The sequence below is a fragment of the Pseudonaja textilis genome, chromosome 2 (genome assembly GCF_049901715.1).
Source record: "Pseudonaja textilis isolate UNSWEBS1 chromosome 2, rPseTex1.2, whole genome shotgun sequence".
NCBI lineage: Eukaryota > Metazoa > Chordata > Lepidosauria > Squamata > Elapidae > Pseudonaja > Pseudonaja textilis.
This window is the reverse complement of record NC_141991.1, coordinates 238,533,811-238,554,156: the sequence shown is the minus strand read 5'-3', so window position 1 is coordinate 238,554,156 and position 20,346 is coordinate 238,533,811. Positions and strand designations below refer to the sequence as shown.

Sequence of the window (20,346 nt, the reverse complement as noted above, 5' to 3'; positions counted from 1 at the left end):
CTTAAATTCAACTGGCAGTATGTCATTTTCTTCTGTGATAGCTTCATCAGAAACAGGTTGTTCCCCTATAATATCTGATTTAAAAACAATGTTTCTATTAAAATTTCTTACTTGAAGTATTCTATATATTTTCTGGCCATGTGTTTCAGGAATATATAGGTTTTTGCTGTATATATTTCTTCCCTGTTATTAGAAACGTAATAGGCTGCTCATATAACTGTTATGAACCTTGTAACATTATACCTTATTCACTATACTGTATTTAAAAATCCTGGCATAGTATGTGTGGGTTCAGCTAAGTATATTACGAGTTGATTCCTAACTGTAGGAAATAAAAAATAAAATTAAATAAATAAATAAATAAAAAACATTCATAAGATTTAATGGAAGCTACAGACAACGCAGTGTGGTATGTTGGTTTGGATTTGTCCCCAACAGCCTCTTCTTAAACTACCAGAAAGTAATTTTGAGCTCTTATCATTGTAAATAATAAAACATGTCAGTCAAAGCTGCTGAAATCTGAACAGTCAGCAATGCTGCTGAATATAGTTTCAGATTATATTAATTTCTAAAAAACTTAAAGATAAACATTTCATATTTTGCATAATTTTGCGGGAAGACAAGATTTCAGCTTCACATACATAATCTAGTTAATACAGAATTCAGCATATAATTTTGCACTACATTTGAGTTATGGAGGAAAAAAATGCAATTTTCAGATGCCTCACATTTATTGTTTTGTAACAAATACAGTAACTGAACTTTTATAATTTGGAATAATTAATAATTGTAGCTCAAAATAATAGTTATATTGAAATTGTGTTAAAACACTATAATGTCGTTATCATAAACATTATGAAATATTTATAGCCATAGCAGCACTGAAGCAACTTAAAAGCAAGAAAGTAACTCCAGGCAAACAAAGCTATTCAGAGAAGAGTCACCAGTTTCCAAACATCTGGATGTTGAAGTACACATGGTTAAAATATGACAGTGACAAAGGCATTATGTACTGTGCTCTGTGTCGGAAACATAATGTAGACTTAGGGGAGAAGACACACAATTTTTGCTCTGGGACCGATGATTTTATTCTTGAATTAGTTGATGAACACAATAATAGTGAAGCTCATGCATGGGCTTCCTGTATGGAAACAGCTAGTAGCTCTACCCCAGACTCAGGTACCACTCAGCAGATGTTAAAGAACATGAGTAAAACAACCTTGAAAAAAATCGAAAACCTCTTTAGAACCTGCCATGCCATTGCCAAAACTGGACGCCCCTTCACAGACCTGGACTGGATAAGTAAACTGGATGATACGAAAGGGGTGGACATTAGTTCCATTTTCAGAAATGACAAAGCAGCAAGAATCTTTATTCATTTTATTGCTGAAGTGGAAAGAAGAGCCTTGAAAGAGAAATTAGAAAAATGCAAGTTCTTCTCTCTCATTAGCGATGGCATTACGGACAGTGGAACAACAGAAGCAGCCCTTGTATATATACAGTTTGCACATCAAGGGAAAACCCACTGCCAGATTGTTGGGATTCAGTCCATAGACATGTATGATGCTTTGACAGTGAAAAATGCTATTTTAAAAACCTTACAAACCAATCTGAAGGTCAATTTGCCAACCCATGACTGGGCAAAAAAACTGGTTGGCTTTGGCAGTGATGGTAGAGATGTTATGATAGGAGAAAATGGAGTAGCTAAACTATTGAAGGACATCCAGCCATGTATTCAGAGCATTCATTGTCTTGTTCACCGTCTTGAAATGGCCTACAAGACGGCACTGAAGAACACTCCATTATTCAATATACTTACAGACCTATTAAAAAACTTGTACTATTTTTATCATGACTCTCCAATGAATAAGAAGTACCTTAAACTAATTTGTGAAGCCCATAAAATGACACCAGTGGTTCCTTCTCGAATTGGTGGCTCTCAATGGTTTCTTCGTTTACAGACGGCTCTTCAGATCCTTTTGAAAGGTTACCCAGCAATTGCCCTACACCTGAGTAAGGTAAACGCTTTTTGAAACTATAGAATTTGAGTAACAACTGAAAAAACTAGAAATTTTCTGTCAGTGTTTTAACACATTGTTTTTCGTGTTGAATTCCAGACAGGAGAAGAATCAGATTCCTCAAATCAACAGAAAGCCAAAGATCTCTTGAAGTTTCTTCTAAAAACAGATATGGTTAAATTTTCTCACTTTTTATTAGATGTCATTAATGTCCTCAACATTCTGTCTCGTGTTGCCCACAATCCAAACACTTCCATTGCAGATGTATTTGCTACAATTCAGTCAACACTGGAGATACTCCAAATGTATCAAAAAAGGTTGGATATTAACAATTACTGCATATATTTAAGCATGTGTGAATTGAAAAGAGAGAGTTTATTACTTAAGTATCATGTTTTTCCCTCAGATCAGGGCCACGAGAACGTCTGGTAGAAACAATCACATATTTTCATGGTTACCCTCTTGTGGGAGATGGAAATATTTCAGCAACCCGACTAGAATTATTAAGCAGTCTCTTGAACCAGCTGCAAGATTGCTTTTGTGATGCTAGTGAAGATGTTTTAATCGCAAGCGCCATTGGAAGCTTTAAGCTATGGCCAGACAAATTCAAACAAGGTACACAAAGCACCTTGCAGTGGCTAATAAATTATTCCTTTCTGAAAGATGAGGACTGCTTTAATTAATATGACTGTTCTTACAGAATTTGGTGAGACGGAAGTATCTCTACTGATTCAGCATTATGAGCCCATCCTAGAATGGGCCAAAGTGAAAGTGGATGAAATTGAAACAGAATGGAATATGCTAAAAGCAGAGCTATATAATAGGTAATAGGCATGCTGCCTTAAATCCAAGTTTGTTTTACTGCTACATTAGCAAAAGGAACATGTTTAGTAATAAACATTATCTTTTCTAGATACGAAAACATCCAGAGCTTAACGTGGGATTTGGTAAACAGAGATTTTTTTCATAAATATCCTAACGTCTTGGCCCTTATCGATCTTCTCTTGACACTGCCAGCAAGTTCCAGCGAAGCAGCACGAGGCTTTGGTCAAATGAAGCTGACAATGATGAGACTGCGTTCAAAACTCATGTTTGAAAGCATGACGGATCTCATGGTCATTCAACTGAATTCTCCCGAGATCAACAAATTTAATCCCCAGAAAGCTGTTCAGTTGTGGAACGTTTCTTGGCAAAGGAACAGAAAGCTACAAGCTAATCAGGGGGATCCCAGTGGGATCCCAATTGGATTATCTCCTCGTGAGAATTTTGATACTTCATCTGATTCCGAATGGGAAAGAGAAAGTTCGTTTGGAAGCGACTAGATGTGCAACATTATTTCTGTCTCAATTTCATGCAAAGGCATTGTTTCAACAAATAACGGTTTAGGAATCATTATCTCCTTCCCCCTCCAAAAAACCCCATACTCCAATTAAAAATAAAGTGTGCAGTTGTGTAAGTACAGGAGCTGCAATGGCCATTGGGTAGAGTTTAATGTATTTTGTAACTTTTGCATTTCAGACACAAAACATGTTTGTTGAATGCTTTAGTAGCAGCTTTGACTTTTCCACCTCATGAGACATGCCACTTTCTAAAGTTGCTAATAGAACTACAAAGATATGTGAGAATGATGTTGAAAAGGGAGGGGAAGAGATACCGAGGAAATGATCAAAGAAAGTGAGGGACAGTCCAGAGGAAGAAACTTAGAAGGGATCTGCCCTGATTAATGTAGCCTTACAATAAAGTAGAATTAACTCAACTCGTTGTATTTCTTTGTCTGGTTTATCTGGGAAGGCTGGCAAGAAATCAACCTTCCCAGGTTCATTGGACCATTTCAGATTTTCATTATTTAGTTTTTTTTTAAGCTAAACTAGTTATAAGGTTGCAATCAAAACTATGTGAGACAACTATGAGAGACTCTCTACTTTGTCATGAATGTAGGGGACTTTATGATTGATTAAATTTTGGAATCATAAATTTGCATCAAATGATTGTTGATATTGTTGATATTTTTACTGGCAGGGTAAAAGAAATAGTGCCTCTCATACTTTTCCTACCTCAATTTTGTGTCTGCCTCCATCGCCATCATTGTTTTTTCATTATTCTTAAGACTCAGTAGTTTCAGCTATGGGAATGGAATATTTGAAGCTTCCACCTACAATTTATTTTTCATCATATAAAATCACAACTTTTGATCAATTATAAAAGCAAACTATCCATCCATCCATACACACAAACACACACAGAGAGAGAGAGAGAGAGAAAGAGAGAGAGAGAGAGAGAGAGAGAGAGATCTGCAGTATACAGAAGATATCCCATGCATAACAATTTAAAGAGATTTGAACAGGAAAAGAAATATATGTTGTTAAGGTAAGGACTTTCCAGGGAAAAGTACATATAACAGTTGGAGGCTTCATAAAATGTTTCTACTCCATAACTCTGGAAATTTTTTGAAAATAACTGAAAATAATAAAATAATAATTATAAAAATATTCTACTGATTACCAACACTTTTTAATCCTTTAGTATAAGATATCCCAGCACTTGAGTATAATTAGTTTTATGAAATTAAAGCATGCATATAGATTTTTGAGAAATTAAATATGACTTTGGAACGTATAGCTTTAGAAAAGTTGAAAAGTATTGAAAAGCTAGACATGGCCAAGGTCTTTCTGTAGAGCAGAGCTAAAAATATGCTGTAACTTATCAAGGATGATAGGAGGTAAAATCCAATAGCGTTAGAAATACTATTTTCAAATATGATGTTATAAAATACAAAAATACACTGTAGGGATTTCCAAATATTTTGCCCCTAACAAGATACTGAAGAATGGAAATAAATTTCTTTGAAATGCATGCTATTCTGCATTCCAGCTATATATTCGTGTCATGGCTGAAATGGAGAAATAATTATTACTGTACTTTTCCTTCTTCTGGAAATGAAATGTCTTGCAATGTAAGTTCCACTCAGAGCATATTAATATCCTTTACAATTTGCATCATATACCTTGATAACTTGACCTCCCAAAATGAAAAAAATATTTTTTCTTAGCCAGTTGCTTCATTTATTTGAATGCTCTACATGGATTTAAATTATTTGAATGGTTGTTGGTGCTGAGAAGGAGCAGCTTTTTATAAAAGGAAGATGCAATATTTTAATTGCAAATGGTTCTCAAAACTTTTTAAAGTCAACGCAAAATAATAAAGGGGAGGAAGAAATGTAATACAGCAGATAATTAAGAAAGCTCAAAAAGTCAGTTGCAGAAGGAATTATGTTTGTAATACAAACTTGAGGAAGCTATGTCTTTGTCTCTCTTCCATACAAACCATGGATATGTTCTGTGCTCCCTGGATAAAAGCTTAAATCCACCTGACTTCAGAAGGTACCACAGTATTTGCATAACTTCAACTTTCTTAATGCTTTCAAATTTTGCAGTTGCAACTGTAGAAGTGGAACCTTGCAACCATCAAATGCATGCATATTTAACTAATTGGCTCATGGAAAGAAAGCTTGGTAGAAATTAGGCATGGCACGAAGGTTCGTTGCGCTTAAAATAGCATCTGCAAAAGGAAAAATTCTTTCCCTGGTTGGGATAAGAACCAGTCATTTGCAAGTGAAAAGGCAAATGTAAAGTATGCAAATGTAAAGTAAAAGCAAAAATAAAATGAATATAAATTCACATCATAACTTGCATAGATCTCCTTCTTGTGCTCTTCCACCAAGGGATTCTCTTTGGAATACAAATTTGATTCAGATATATATTTTGCTTTAAAATTTATACATTTTCTAATCAAAGGTTTGTAAACAACCTTCTCAGTCTTTGTGAAGAGTCTGTGTACATTCTTGAAACAATACTATGCATACTTTTGATTGGATCTGCTAAATTCTGTTTTCTGCACTACACTTTTCCTTCAAGAGCTCTTGACAGTGTACATGGTTTCTTTCCTTTCTGGTCTCTCTTTTTATAGAATAGAATAGAACAGAACAGAACAGAACAGAATAGAATTCTTTATTGGCCAAGTGTGATTGGACACACAAGGAATTTGTCTTTGGTGCATAAGCTCTTGGTGTATATAAAGGAAGAAAATACATTCATCAAGAATCATAAGATACAACACTTGGTGAAAGTCATAGGTTACTGATAAGCATCCTCATAACAGATCTGAAAATAGATTAGTTGAGAGAACTAACATGAAACCCATAGCTTGATCTTGATTTTATACATACATACATACATACATACATACATATATATCACTATTTCTTTGCTGATGTCCTGCATTGTTCCATACCACCTGTTGCGCTCTTCTCAGTCAAACTGATTTGTGGTAAATGTGTTCATTCAAATGGAGATTTGGGGAATAATCTTGTGAAAGTCAACCAAGGATCCACTGCTCAGATCTAGTGAAAGCTGCCATTGCTTTCTGTCATCAGGACTTTGCGATTGATTGAGGGTGGATCAAAACAGAGTGGGTCCGTTCAATCCAAAGTCCACATTCTCAAGATGCTCTCAAGTATGGGCTAAAATAATGCCAACATTGAAGTTAGTATAGAACCTGTCTTAAATATCATTTGTTTGTCACCACTGAATGGTTTTTGACAAATGGCTGTAACCCAAAGACTACCTATGTGAATACAACAACTTAAAATGCATTTATTTGTCAGATTTCTAGGCCACTTAACCCAAGAATGACTCTGAGTAGCTTCATAAAATTAAAAAGATCTTGCCAAAAATATTATATCTTAAAGCCTCAGGGGGAAACAGGAGACTCAACTGAAGGCAGAGAAGCTTGTGATCTCTATGGGAGACAGTAACAGAAAAGGCCTGCTTCCTGGCTCGCACTGGGCGATATTGATGATTTAATGGAACTCAAAGCAAGCCATGCAAGAGAGACACTAGAGACAAGGTGATCTCTCAATCATCTAGTTCCTATGCAGCGTAGGTCTTTATAAATGATAACCAGAACCTTGAATTGCACTCAAGCCAATTGATAACCTCAGGTAGCAAGAGTGTTATTTGCATATAGTAAGCCTTCAATAGAATATGTTTAGCTCAGGATTGAATTGTGTAGTCCTTTATGCTTTTTGAACTCGGTTGCTTACTTACAGACTCACTACTTACACTACTTACTCACTACTTACAGACTCACTACTCAACTAGGTACAAAATCAGAGCTAGTGATGGCAGTGCAAACCCCACAGTTAGCATTGATGATGTGCTAGATGTTCTCTTTTCAGCTCCAATTTGGAAACGAGTTATGTTCCAGTTATTTATTAGGGTAATAGACTTTATCAGCCATTGTTCTGAATAAAGAAGGAGCAGGACATTCCTTTGGTTTCCTCTTGGATCATACCTGATTGATAGTAACCCATAGCTTTGTTTATATAGTTTAAAGAAATTGAAATGTACATCATTGTACAATTACATATAAAGTAAATTACAGTATTTGTATATAGAGTGTAACTAGGAAAGTAAGACAGGGAAATGCCATGTATCTATTGGGCAGTGAAATGTAATTGATTTTTTTTAAAAAAATGTATATCAATTCCATTTGGACCCCATTCTTCCTCTTTTTTTCTTATTCGCCTAGGTTTAATACCAAATAAAACATTCATAGATATTTTGTTTGATTTGATCACTCTGAATCTTGGGTCCAATATGCTTCCTGATACCTGGCTACATCTCTCCATGTATGATGTAAGTATCCATCACGGCACTTGTGAGGGAAAAATCACAAAAGTTAAGATGGAGACCATAATTATACAGTTATGACTGCCAGCTTGACCATCCCTATGGACACCCCTTGTATATGTGATGTTGCTTTAATTTTTACTTTTACTTTAATATATTGCTAGGTGGTTGAATTACAAAAATTGAGAGAAAGAAACATGATTTGTTTTTATTGGGTACTGTGGATAACAGGAAGAAATTATGGGAAGCTGCAGGCAAGTCAGAGGAGCATTTATCTCAGAAACAAATACCTCAGTCCAGTTGCTGAGAGATTGAGGGGGAGGGGAAGCATTGAAAAGAGAGTTCACTTTAATTATCTCGGTGTAACTCAGTGAGGCTGGAAAACACTTCACAGTTTTCAAGACTCTGTAAATTGACCTAAAATAACATTAAAACAATTGGAGTGGGGTAGGGGTGCTCAGTTGAGTCTTGACTGCTGATACTAATGGCTCTCAAGTATGAAATATACTTACCTAACTGAAATCTGTTGTTTTTGCTTCCTCTGCTTGCTATTTAGGAAAGCCTTGACAATGACACTTGTACTAAATGACAGTTTTCTGCTGGTGAATTACCATAATTACTTTGCTGTTCCTATCAGTGAAGTCCTCTATATGTCTGTCCAATTATTTATCTGTCTAAGTCCCACCTAATGGCTTCAGTAAAGTTAAAATCCAGCAACAATATCCTGTCCTATATCATCTATTCCTAATCTTTTTACTGTATGGGATAAAGCACTCATCTCCATGCTTGCAATTCTACGTTACAGTTGCAGAGCCTATCATTATTCCTACTTGTGAATTTGGACACAGTGGATTGGCGCAGATTCTTACATGCAGCTTCCCAGCCTTGGCCTATTCCTTCTGTAACGGAACTGCTTGAAACATTACAGAGATTTCAGGACGTGGATACTAAAGGATCTGGATTTGTCACCCTGGAAGAATATGATCAGGTTCCAATCCTTTAATTTGCCTTTTTAAGAGTTTGTGACTGAATCTTACTGAGAGCAATGAGATAAGCAGGTAGCCAGCCCTATATTGTGAGATCATGTCACAATCAGTGCCCATCAGTGCAAGCAAAATTTTATTTTGCCCACCATTAGTCAAAGTACCCCTCTCTAAGTGTAACTGCTAATCCCACCTCCTTTTTCTAAACATTGTGGCTTTTCAGCACTATGCACATAGACTTAGGAGGTAAACCTCATTGCATGCAGTGAGACGTATTTCTTAGTAAATATGTATTGGGTTGTACTTTACATGTGGTTTGTGGCTCAGCATGGGCCACTGTGTCTGTATGTCTGAGGCTATGCACTGATACGTATGAAAAATGAAAACAACTGAATATAAGTCAGTTTAACTCAATGAAATTAATACATTAAATAATTGGAGGGGACTGGAGGCTAAAACATATGAAGAACGGTTGCAGGAACTGGGTATGTCTAGTTTAATGAAAAGAAGGACTAGGGGTGACATGATAGCAGTGTTCCAATATCTCAGGGGCTGCCACAAAGAAGAGTCGAGATATTCTCCAAAGGACCTGAGGGCAGGACAAGAAGCAATGGATGGAAATGAATCAAGGAGAGAAGCAACTTAGAACTAAGGAGAAATTTCCTGACAGAACAATTAATCAGTGGAACAACTTGCCTCCAGAAGTTGTGAATGCTCCAACACTGGAAGTTTTTAAAAAGATGTTGGATAACTATTTGTCTGAAGTGATGTAGACTTTCCTGCCTAAGCAGAGGATTGGACTAAAAGACCTCCAAGGTCCCTTCCAACTATATAAAATTCTATTCTATTCTAACTTCATGTTACCTTTAAAAGAAGTGCTTTAGGTTTCATTCTGGTTTGTAAATATTTCCTCATCGTTTCTTTAGAAAGACAAAAGAGTCAAGGTTAGATTCTCAAGAATCTCTGTGGTTCTTGAGGCATAATAATACATAAAAAAATGGATGCTTTGTGCATGCTGGTACAATAGCATGCAATCAGAGAATCTATGCTCAGTCCTCTTAAGCATGTAAGACGGGGCAATGGCATATTCCCCCTCTCAAAAACAACGCAGTTCACAATAAACTGCATTTTTCTCCTGTGTTCAAAATATAGAAAATAGGAAAATCTAAAGTGGCAAATACACGAACATTACTATAATGCTAAAAAGTTCACAATATCTGTAACAATGTAATCCTTGGCACAATGTCTGCCGATTCTCATTCATCCAGGACATGGTTATCCCAAAGATGCTTTTTCAAAAGGCAACTGGACTTTGTTTTTCCTTAAAGACATTTCGCTTCTCATCCAAGACATGCACTGGAATTTAAGAAAAAAAGTATTGATCTGACGTCTTCAAATATTGATACAATCGCAAGATAGAAAAAATGCTGTGAAAGATCATGTATAAATTGTACTGGCACTTTCACATTCACACAGTTTGAGATTTAGAACACAATTCAGCAGACATCACAGTGGTTGAAAAAACCCAAGTCTTACTTATAGATGTGACAGTTCCAAATAATGGTTAAATAGCTCAAAAGTAGCTGAAAAGGATTGTAAAATATCATGATTTAAAAAGTGAAATGGAGATTATGGGATAAACCAGCAATTTTTTTTCCTAATAAGTATTTGAATTTTAGGAGCTTTAATAATAAAACTTGTCAAAACAACTGAAAAAAAATAGAATTATTCAAGTTTACAAAATGTATCTTATACATAGCAACTCTGCTTGGAAGCACAAAGAATTAGAACAGTTCCTGGACAATTTATAAAAAAACTCTTTTTATAAGCCCGTAATCCCTTAATTCAGGACAATTCACTTTTGAATAAAGTTTAAATTGATCCTAAACTGCCATCATTTGCTAAGTGATCTTCAGAAGAGAATTAATCATTATCATCAATGAAGTTTGAATGCTATTGTGATGCTATTTTTATTATACCAAACACTGAAGCTCCATTTGAAAAATTTTAAAATAGTCATTTCCTACCCTGTAACCTTTTTCCTTGAGAGACTTCAATTTTGTTTTCTTTTGGTTTTGTTTGTTTTCTTTTGGGTTTTTTTTATTCTTCTCAGCAGTTTTCTCTTTGGGACTCAAAGCGACTATTACTTCTCCAACTCTGATTGCTAGCATACTCTATGCCTTCAGCCAGGTTCCCTCATAAAGTTGCAGAGATGAAAAACTTATTTTTCCAGTAGTATACATTATCATAGCTCTCCTGCTCCATAAAAGCAGGTAGAAAAAAATAGGATATTGGAGAAAAATAGTGCTAGAATTATAATTTAGTAAATATGTTGTGTGAATTGAATGTGAGGAAATTGTTCCATGGTTGAGATTAAATATTTGGGCAAATTTGTCCATGCTCAGTTAATGAATCAGCTTTGCATTCGCTTTCCAAATCCATTCAAGTTAACATAGGAACTTCTTCTTTTGCCACTTAAAATATCATGAGATAATTTTGGATTGGAGAGAAGGAGAGAGTATACTTGCTTTCTTCTTCCCAATGGTCCAGGTTTAACTGTTTAGCTCAAGTCTATTAAAAAAAAACTGCATGCTGTTTTCTGCTTTGAATATAAGAATGTATAAGGATTTTGAGGATTCTGTACTAAAAAAGAAAAAAGGGGAAAAACAAAGGCATATTTATGCAGAAAGGCCTATGTTTTTGGATTCAAAAAGCCCATTCTTGTGCATTGTGTTTAATGGAGATGCTCAATCAAATCCTATCATATTGGCACTGGACAAGATAAAAAAGGGCACATGAAATCAGTGAAGCTGGAGCAGAATTGGAGGGATTTCTCAATATACAGTATAATTGGAAAGCTAGTTTGGAGTCGTGGTTAAGGCACAAGGCTAGAAACCAGGAAGCTCTGAATTCTGGTCCTGCCTTAGGCACAAAATCCAGCCTTAGACTCAAAGCTCAGACCTAGGAAGAAAGATATGGCAATCCACCTCCAAAATTTTGCCTGGAAAACTGCAGGGACATGTTTAGGCAGTCAATAGAATTGAATAGTGGTTATGATATCATACTTTCTTGAGAAGAATTCAATGAGTACAAAGGCCAATACCACCTAAAGTGCTGGTGTTTATATAAATATAATATAGCATTTCAGATAGCTGCCTTCCACAGATTCCAGCCTTAATAGGAAGACTTCCTCCAACAGTTTTGCAATGTCATGTTGTTTCAATAAAGAATGGAGTGAGTGCTGTTTCTTACCATGGATTTTAATGTGCGGTAAAGGCTTATCAAGTGGTAAAACTTCCCCACATTAATCATTCAGTAAGCTCGTAATCTGTATTCATTATCCTCCTTTATATAAACTTTCAAAAAACATTGTAATGGAGCAATAGCTGTCTTCAGGAAAAAGTGGAAGCTGCAGCAGCCTCTCCTTCAAATCTTGGGACAGAAAAAGTTTTATTCCCTATTCAGGATAATTAAACCCACAAAGAAATGTAGATATGTTTTATACACACCTACGCAGACTTGTGGTATTTTACTTCATATAGGTAAAGAGAAAAAAACATACCAAAAACTCCAGAAACAACACAGGAAGTTGGGTAGAACAATTTTTTTGGGTTCAGCATCTCATACCCCATCCTCCGATGTTTGAAATGATAAAAATGGGGGTGGGGAAAGAAAAACAAACAAATGTGTTTTGAAACAAATCAAGATACTAAATCCACCCATCATTTTTAAGAATCACTTTTCAGAATGAAATCCCCATAATATTATTGAAAAGTAATATGTCAGTGGAGCTTTCTAATTTGACGATGATCCCAGTATGAACTTTCCACATGTTTTTGAAGTGTGGAAAAGTTGAAAAATGTAAATGTTGTGAATAGTCATAGTTCAGAGGATAAGGTTTTGATTTGTTTGCTTTAGGTTGGTCTGTGGTTTAAAGAAAGTGAAGATTTAGGCATTCCAGAAAGTCCTATAGAACCTTTACCATTTAACCGTCAGAAGCATCTCATAGAAGTAAGTATAAATATTCAGAAGCCATAATCCAAGGGTAAGTCCGCCATTTTCAATGGATTCCATACACTGTCTGCTACATTCTAACAATTCTGAAGTAATGAGCAGATGCTATTTGTAGTTAGTTTTTTTTAAAAAATATATCCATTCTAAGGTACAGTTGATTATTTGCTTGACTTTCAAATCTGAACACAATTCATTGTCCATTTCTGATTATTTGTAACAGTTAAATTCAGACATTTCTGCTTTTCAATACTGATCCTATATCTATGGAGTTATTTCTTAAAATAGAAATTAAAAAATAATGATAGTTGGGATGAGAGAGGGGCTTAAATATTTTAATAAATGGGGTAAAAGACAAAATTTTAGAATTAACAATTTTATGGGGATTTTTCTATGCATGTAGATTGACCATGCAATAGTACATATACATTTTCATGCTGAGACACAACCTGTCTTATAATTTCTTAAACATTGTCAACTGAAGAAAAACAAATCCTCTTTTTCTTCCTTATTCTCAGGCTGTATGAATATTTCTTTTTAATTCCTCTATTGTATTTCAGAGCTGATACTCTTTCTTGCTATAAGTATTTTCTGTCTTATGAGTCTCCCTGGTTATCCACTTTTCCTAGTCTGAAAAAGCTTAAAGAATTCTAAGAGAATAAAAAATATCCTATTGGTGAGACCAAGGCCCATTTCATGTCAACATTTGTTCCTCAAAATGACTAACCCAATGCTTCTGGTACCTGGAAGCAGGAATAGAGACATAACCTTTTTACACTCCCTATGATTGCATCGTGCTACCTCCAGCCTCTTGCTAATCCTTCATATAAAAAAATGAATAACCGAAGCCCACCTTTGTGTAGTCATTCAAAAACCTTTCATTTTTGTTGGAATAACATTGAGATCCAGACTGTTAAAATGTAACTATCCTTTTATCTGTGGATTCCTACTTTCATACATGTCCATTACAATGTAGAAGTCATAGGTTCATTGTTTTTGACATGCATTTTAGACCTTGCATTCATAATTAAATCTATACTTCACTTCCTTGCATATGTTTATCAGTTCCATTCCAAAATCAGGCCATTTTCTTTCAGTTCTATTGCAGATCTCTTTTTCCTGCTTTTACAAACAGAGAACCTTCCTTCCTTCCTCCCTCCCTCATTTTATTTTACTTCCCTTCCTTTGCCTTCCCTGATTAATTCAACTTTTTACCATTTACTCTTTTTTTTCATGCCAAGTTGCAACCTTCCATGTGTGATGGTCGTCATTAGATGAGCGTATAGATGATGTCCTCTGCCATCCATCAAAGCCTTCATGTAAAGATGCTTAGTATCACAGTAAAGGCCTAGAACTAGATTCCCCACCTTAGCCACATCCATACTGAATTGTTGTGATTAAGCAAAATATTCAATACAGTATGTCAGTTAATGGAACTGTTTCTTCTTTTTTGCAGTTTTTGTTCTATTTATTTGCTGATCCTGAAAAAGACCCTCCTCAACTGAACTACACTAAGATGCTACTCTACTTTGCCTCTTACCCTGATGCTGTAGATGGTGTCTATCGAGCCCTTAGTGTCACAACAGGGATATATATTCAAAGGAAGAGGGAGAAACACTTTTCTCTTCCTCATATGGTAAAAAAAATTCTTGATAATAAAAATTGTATCTTGATTTGGTTGGTGACAAAAATATTTTTTTTTCCATAAGACCAGCCTCTTCTGATCTATCATTATATTTGTTGCACAGAGCTTCTGGAGAAAAGGCAGGATACATGTGCAATGTACAGAATAGTACCTAAGTCCAGTTAATACACCATTGGAACAGATAGTAATAAGAATGCTGTCAGTGTTCCAACTAACCAACTCCAAACCAATAAACTCTGAGACAGGCAGTTCCTCAAAGTTCCGTTTTTTTAGAGTTGTCATATTGGCACATCTGGGAAAACCTGAATCTGAGAGTTCTGGGTTTTCCCTTCCCAAAAGAGAAATCAAAGATCCATCTCCTGCATTCATCAGTCCATCACATGGCCCAGTCAAATCTTCATCCCAACTGGAGACATTCCCCCAGTCACTCCACTTCAGGTGCAGGGCAACATGTCCTTGACTCTCTGAGAAAGAATGTTGTTATGTCTAACCTTCTACCCCACTATGAAATCCCCGCTCCCAGCCTCGAAGTTTCCAAATAAAAATATGGCTTCCAAGGCTGACAAATGCAGTGCTTGGTAGTTCATATTGATTAGTTATGTTCAGTTCTCTGTTGCAGCCAGCCTTCATGCCTAAGGTGGGGCTAGAAATCACAGTCTCCTGGTTTCTAGCCTGGGTCTTAACCACTAGGTCATCTTCAAGAAAACTTGAAAAGCTTAGTTCAGGCAAAGCACACTATGCATGTTTCAGTAGACCTCTTGGCAATATTATAAAATTGTAGGCAAGAATGCAATACCAGTTAAACCGATTGAAAAAGAGTGACCTTTTTACAGTAGTACAGCAAGGTTTCCGCAGCTTAATAGAGTTTGCAAAGGTTTCATTCACACTAGAGGAACATCCAGTAGTTTAACTCTATTAAAAACAATGTTTGGAAGTTGTTCAGGATTCTAGGGGGCAGAACTTTGGTTTCATCCATCTCCTTGTGGATGACAGTGGAAGCTCACAGTTTGGAATCCTTTTTTTATGTACTGAATATGAGAAATAAGAGACAGCGAGAACCTGAGGAGGAATGGTATCTAGTCAGAGAAAACTGCAACACTCTGACTGGCTTTATTGTATGTGTCCCAAGCTGGTGGTCTTTCTGAGAGTCACATATCTTGCAATTGGTCACTAAGAAACTATCTACCCCACCCCCAAACCGCATGGTATCTTTGGCTTGTCTTTGTCAGTTTTTATCATCTGCTGAGCAGCTCCTAACCCTGGCTACCCAGGAGGAACAGGCAGAAGAGGAGGCTGGTGAAGAAGGGGAGGAAGAAGCAGAGGAAGAGATGGAAGAAAAGGAGAAAGAAGATGATGCCCTGTCTATCGGCAAAGACGGATACATCTCTCTAGCTACACTTCTCCATGTATTCCAGTATGAAACAAACAAAGCTTTCGACAATCACAGATTTAGTAGTCATCTGACAGAAGAGGACAATTATGAGGTTGGTTATAGCTTATAGCTCCATTGTTTACATTCATATCGTTCTTTTATTCCAATGTTTGTGGCAAGCAATGTGTCAGTTACTGACATTTAAAGAAATGGGGTAAGTTTGACTAGCAGTTGTACTATTTCTGAAATAGGATCTGATTAGAGGTCTTGAACCTGCAGGCAAGAAATATATATATATATATGCACATATGGAACGGCTGTGTGATTCAGTATTAGATCTATGCAGAGTGAAGTATGTGGAGTAGATGAGATTGTCAGCCTCTTTATTTATTTTCACCTAGTTGAAACTCATTAGTAAAGCCATTCCATTGTGTCAACAATAATCTAAACTTTAAGTGAGGCATGATAAGAGCTTTATTGAATAAATTATGTTTCACATCTTCCGTCTGCTCTGTCTCTCCAAGAATATCTTATGAACTCCTCCTGATCATGATATATTACATTTGCAGTTAGAAAGCCTTTATTTGATCATGGCATTTATTGAATGGTACCTGGCATGCTTTGTTGTGTGATGCCTCCAGGAAAAACAGATATCCGATTTATAGGATTAATATAAAGATTGTACTGTAGTGTTCTGTTCTACAGGTAAGGATTTGCAGGTCTTGAAATGTGCTCTCCTACCGGACCTTCTAAGCAACAACCAGGTCCTGTGGCAACATCAGTGCTAGCCAGAAAAGTTACTCTTTCAGTATTCATTATCAAGTTATGAAACTGAAAAAGAGACATTATTATGACATTTCACCCCAGGACAATTCTGCCTTCTATAGCAGTATTCCTCTATGTTGCTTATTGTTTTTTCAGTTGGTTCATTTACTAATAAAGTAAGCTCTCTTCATTTATTCTTAAAGCATTTCATAAAGGTATACAAGGATCTTGGCTCTGAAGAGCTGCAGCCCATCAAAATTGAACTCCTTTTGAAGCACCCCTTCATTCACGACTTAATTAACAACTATCAGGGGTACAAGCTTCCTGTAAGTATCCTTCTTTTGAAATAGACAGTATCTAAGTTACTAGTAGCAGCAGTAGTTATTAATGGTAGCAATAGTAGTGGTAAGAATAGTAGCAAGTAGTAGTTTCCACTACATACCAGGGCTTTCGCTATGTGTAGAAGAGGCACTGAAGGCATCATTGGCCTAGGTTTTTTTCCCCAAAGGTTTTTATTTTTTAAATTTTATGCATCTTTCCACATGAGCAACATGTTCCCAGGTTATAACTCACATCATTATCCATTTCACTCATCTTTAAATAAGTTTACATTTCATATTTCAGTTCATTAATTCAATATCAATATCATTTCATCCATACATAAGTTTTCAAATCTTTATCCCCTATTATTTCCATTTTCAGCTTACCTCCTATTTTATTTTTCATTACACATCATTGTTATCCTTAGTTTTCTCTAATCTGATATATAATAAACAATCTAAAAAGAGTAAAACTATAGATAAAACCAATATATTTATGATCCACATGGTATTTTCCATTCCCCTACTTTAATCATAATAGGATATTCTCATTGTACAATTCTAATATCCATTCAATAATCAACTGTATATATAGTCAACTGTATATATCCCCTCCAATAAATCACTAAAATAACTTCTTAATATCTCTCATTTTATCTTCACTTTACTTATAAACGTTAATAATCATATCTTTAAAAAAAAATTCATTTCCATTCCCTTGTTTTGATCCTCCCCAAAAGGGGGTTCATAACAACACATTTTATATACAGTTAATATTCATATATGTAATTACTCATTCCTAAAATATTTCCCTATACGTTTTAAATTAAACGCCAATATACGTTCCATGTGGTATCCCCCTTATAAAATCCCTAACCAGGGGTGGGATTCACATTTTTTAACAACCGGTTCTGTGGGCGTGGCTTAGTTGGTGGGTACGGCTTGGTGGTCATGTTATTGGCTGGGCGTGTCCAATTCAACATCACTCACATTGAGGCACGCATCTCCTTGCCTGGCCTCTCATGACTGTGGGGATGCTGCAACAGTTGTAAGTATGAAAAATGATCATAAGTCACTTTTTTCAGTGCCATTGAAACTTTGAATGGTCACTCCACACAAGAAAAGTACCAGCAAAGGAAGGGAAAAAAAAAACTCCAGAGAAGTTCCTGAGACAGGAAGTCTAGTCCTGCCAAGAATGTAAAAAGGGTTAATGGAGAGGCAGTTTCTGTAAGCAACACCAGAATATTTCCTTCCTGCCTTCCTGACAGGATTAGGCCAGTAAGTTCTTCTAACAACCGGTTCTAGAGAATAGGTGCAAACCTGCAGAATCCCACCCCTGTCCCTAACCCTTATCTCTAAATTTTTCGGCTTTATTGTTTATTTTAATTTGAGCCAACTTTCCCTTTTCTAAATTTCCCTGGTCTTCCTTCCTTCCTTCTAACATTTCACCCATCTTCTCTCCCCACCTTTACTGTTCTCTTTTTTTGAAATTTCTTCTTGTATAATTTTTTCTTCTTTTGTTTGACCCTGGGAGCATTTTCTCTTTTATTTGTTAAGTCTGTCATCAATATCATAGTTTTAATTCCTTTAGTGTCTTTTGGCAAAGTCTCTTGATCTCCATGTCTGTCTGAGCCTCTTTCTTCTTCCTTTAACTCCACCTCACCGGCATTTCTTTGTTCTGCAACCATTACCATTATTTTCTCTTCCAGTATTTCTAATAATTCCCTTCTTTCTTTGAACATTCCTTTTACCATTTGTAACTCCAACTTAAAGTCTTTGCTTATTTCTTCCATTTTTATAATAAATTGTTAATATTCAAAGTCTTTTATTGCAATCCTTGCCAAAAGTCTCCTTTATTTCTTTTGTTAATCCTTCTGTCTCTTTGTCACAATCAACACCCAACAGCCCCAGGAAGTTGCATCTGTATATCCTCTTGGTAGAATTTCTCTCCACTTTTCCCCAAATTTCTGGTGTTCTTATTATTTTATTAACAATTAGAAGTCCAGTAAATTTCCATATAATTTTGTAGGGGAAAAAAAGTCATTAGATGGCACTCTGTATCTCTTTCCACTTTTTAAAGTTCTTTTCTCTTCTCTTTTAATTATATTAAACATTAATTCCAACCATTTCCACAAGTAACTTTCTTAGTATTAACCAATTCCAGGCAAGTCCAGCATTTAATCCAATGCCTAGTTAATGTCAATTTATATTATTCAAAGTTTAGTCTCTGATTCCATTGTAGCTTTTTATAAACCAATTTTGTTTACCTTGTATTTTCCTTTTTTTTTCCTGTTTACCACTATGTTACTCTTATGCAAGGGCACTTTCTTTCTACTTCTCGAGGTTGTTAAGAAAAAAATCAAGATCTTTATCTGGTTGCACACCTCTTACCACTTCACCGCTCCAGTGCAAAACTTAAATCCCAGCAGCTTTCCATCTTCAGGGCAGCCATTTTGGACTGCCATTTCTCCCTGTCTTCCAGGGGAGTAATACTTAGCCAGGGTGGGGAGATGCGGCTCCCCTTGACCCAGCTGGCGGTCTCCCCCTCTTCGCCCACCCCTCCGAGGTTGGTAAGGATGACACCGGTCCCGTAGGGACCCTTCTGACAAGGGAAACACGGACCCAAGCCACGCACGATCACAGTCTCTGACCGTTGTCAATGGAAGTGCCACCGGAAGTCATCATTGGCCTAGGTGATTGTGCTGTACCCAGGCCATGTAGCCAGCCCATTTTTTATGAAAAATAACAGAAAAGTTAGGAACCAAAAAAAAAAAGATTACTTTGGTTGTGTCATTGGTAACTTTTGTTATTTCAGTCACCAAGCAGCTGTTTCAGTTGCCGATCAATAAACTTTAATATTTATTTCTGTACTTTGTGTAATAAAGAGCTATCATATTAATGATACTTTTCTTTTGTAGTAAAGTTAGGTTCAGTTTGGCCTTCAAATTCCTGCCTGAAGTTGAGCCAATATTGTCTGCCTCCAGAATCATGATCTTTAAAATCTGAATAAACAGTTTGAAGATCATTGTTTCCTGCCTTGAGCTTCCTCCCCATATAAAGTTTGTTCAATCTCTCTTTTCCACGAAGACTCAAGGATTAATATCTATAAATAACAAGCAGGATGAATGAGGCCAAAAACAGATGATAAATTATAAGAGCCAGGCCTGTCAACCTTGGATCTTCTCATAAAAATTAGAGAGCCTCTATATGTGTTCAGAGAAGCAGAGATTGAAAAGAACACTTTCATTCTTGGTTTCTTGGGTGGGTCCCATCAGAGCTGGAAATATATATTTCAGTTTACACTCGTCTTCTAGATGTCACCTCCATGAACAACACAAAGCAATTCCCACCTTAAGAAACATCAACCCAAATAGTCCACTAAAATAATACTCTAAAAGGCATAAGATCATATCCACATCATCTGTCAATGAACATATCTCAGCCTTTGGCTAGCAGTAAATCTGCCACTAAAACCAGACGCTCAAGAATACTGTCCTCAGTAATGGAAAAAAAGCCTTCTTAAGAGCCTTAATGCCCTTCAG

General features: G+C 36.1%; 3 protein-coding genes across 5 annotated transcripts in view; all 3 read left to right on the top strand.

Moving 5' to 3' along the window:
* The window catches only part of SPEF2 (sperm flagellar and cilia associated 2), a 106,722-nt gene that overhangs the window by 79,842 nt on the left and 6,534 nt on the right, over window positions 1-20,346 (top strand). For all 3 annotated transcript variants that reach the window (XM_026713728.2, XM_087927381.1, XM_087927382.1), the window contains exons 31-36: window positions 7,608-7,714; window positions 8,514-8,696; window positions 12,610-12,702; window positions 14,159-14,338; window positions 15,577-15,831; window positions 16,688-16,810. In XM_026713728.2, the coding sequence (XP_026569513.2) occupies window positions 7,608-7,714; window positions 8,514-8,696; window positions 12,610-12,702; window positions 14,159-14,338; window positions 15,577-15,831; window positions 16,688-16,810 (941 nt within the window). The remainder of the gene's footprint in view (window positions 1-7,607; window positions 7,715-8,513; window positions 8,697-12,609; window positions 12,703-14,158; window positions 14,339-15,576; window positions 15,832-16,687; window positions 16,811-20,346) is intronic.
* On the top strand, window positions 872-2,087 carry LOC148127430 (zinc finger protein 862-like). The gene has a single exon (XM_087927387.1). The coding sequence runs from the start codon at window positions 963-965 to the stop codon at window positions 2,031-2,033; it is 1,071 nt and encodes a 356-aa protein (XP_087783513.1). The 5' UTR covers window positions 872-962; the 3' UTR covers window positions 2,034-2,087.
* Window positions 2,190-3,441, top strand: LOC148127429 (zinc finger protein 862-like). The gene is made up of 4 exons (XM_087928643.1): window positions 2,190-2,335; window positions 2,425-2,633; window positions 2,719-2,842; window positions 2,932-3,441. The coding sequence occupies exons 1-4, from the start codon at window positions 2,190-2,192 to the stop codon at window positions 3,338-3,340; spliced, it is 888 nt and encodes a 295-aa protein (XP_087784769.1). The 3' UTR covers window positions 3,341-3,441.

What these genes read in the sequence shown, in the direction of transcription:
- LOC148127430 (XM_087927387.1), top strand. Translation starts at nt 963, where the DNA reads ATGTTGAAGTACACATGGTTAAAATATGACAGTGACAAAGGCATTATG.
- LOC148127429 (XM_087928643.1), top strand. Translation starts at nt 2,190, where the DNA reads ATGGTTAAATTTTCTCACTTTTTATTAGATGTCATTAATGTCCTCAAC. An exon ending in CTCCAAATGTATCAAAAAAG is followed by an intron (nt 2,336 to 2,424) that starts GTTGGATATTAA and finishes TTTTTCCCTCAG; the next exon opens with ATCAGGGCCACGAGAACGTC. An exon ending in GCCAGACAAATTCAAACAAG is followed by an intron (nt 2,634 to 2,718) that starts GTACACAAAGCA and finishes CTGTTCTTACAG; the next exon opens with AATTTGGTGAGACGGAAGTA.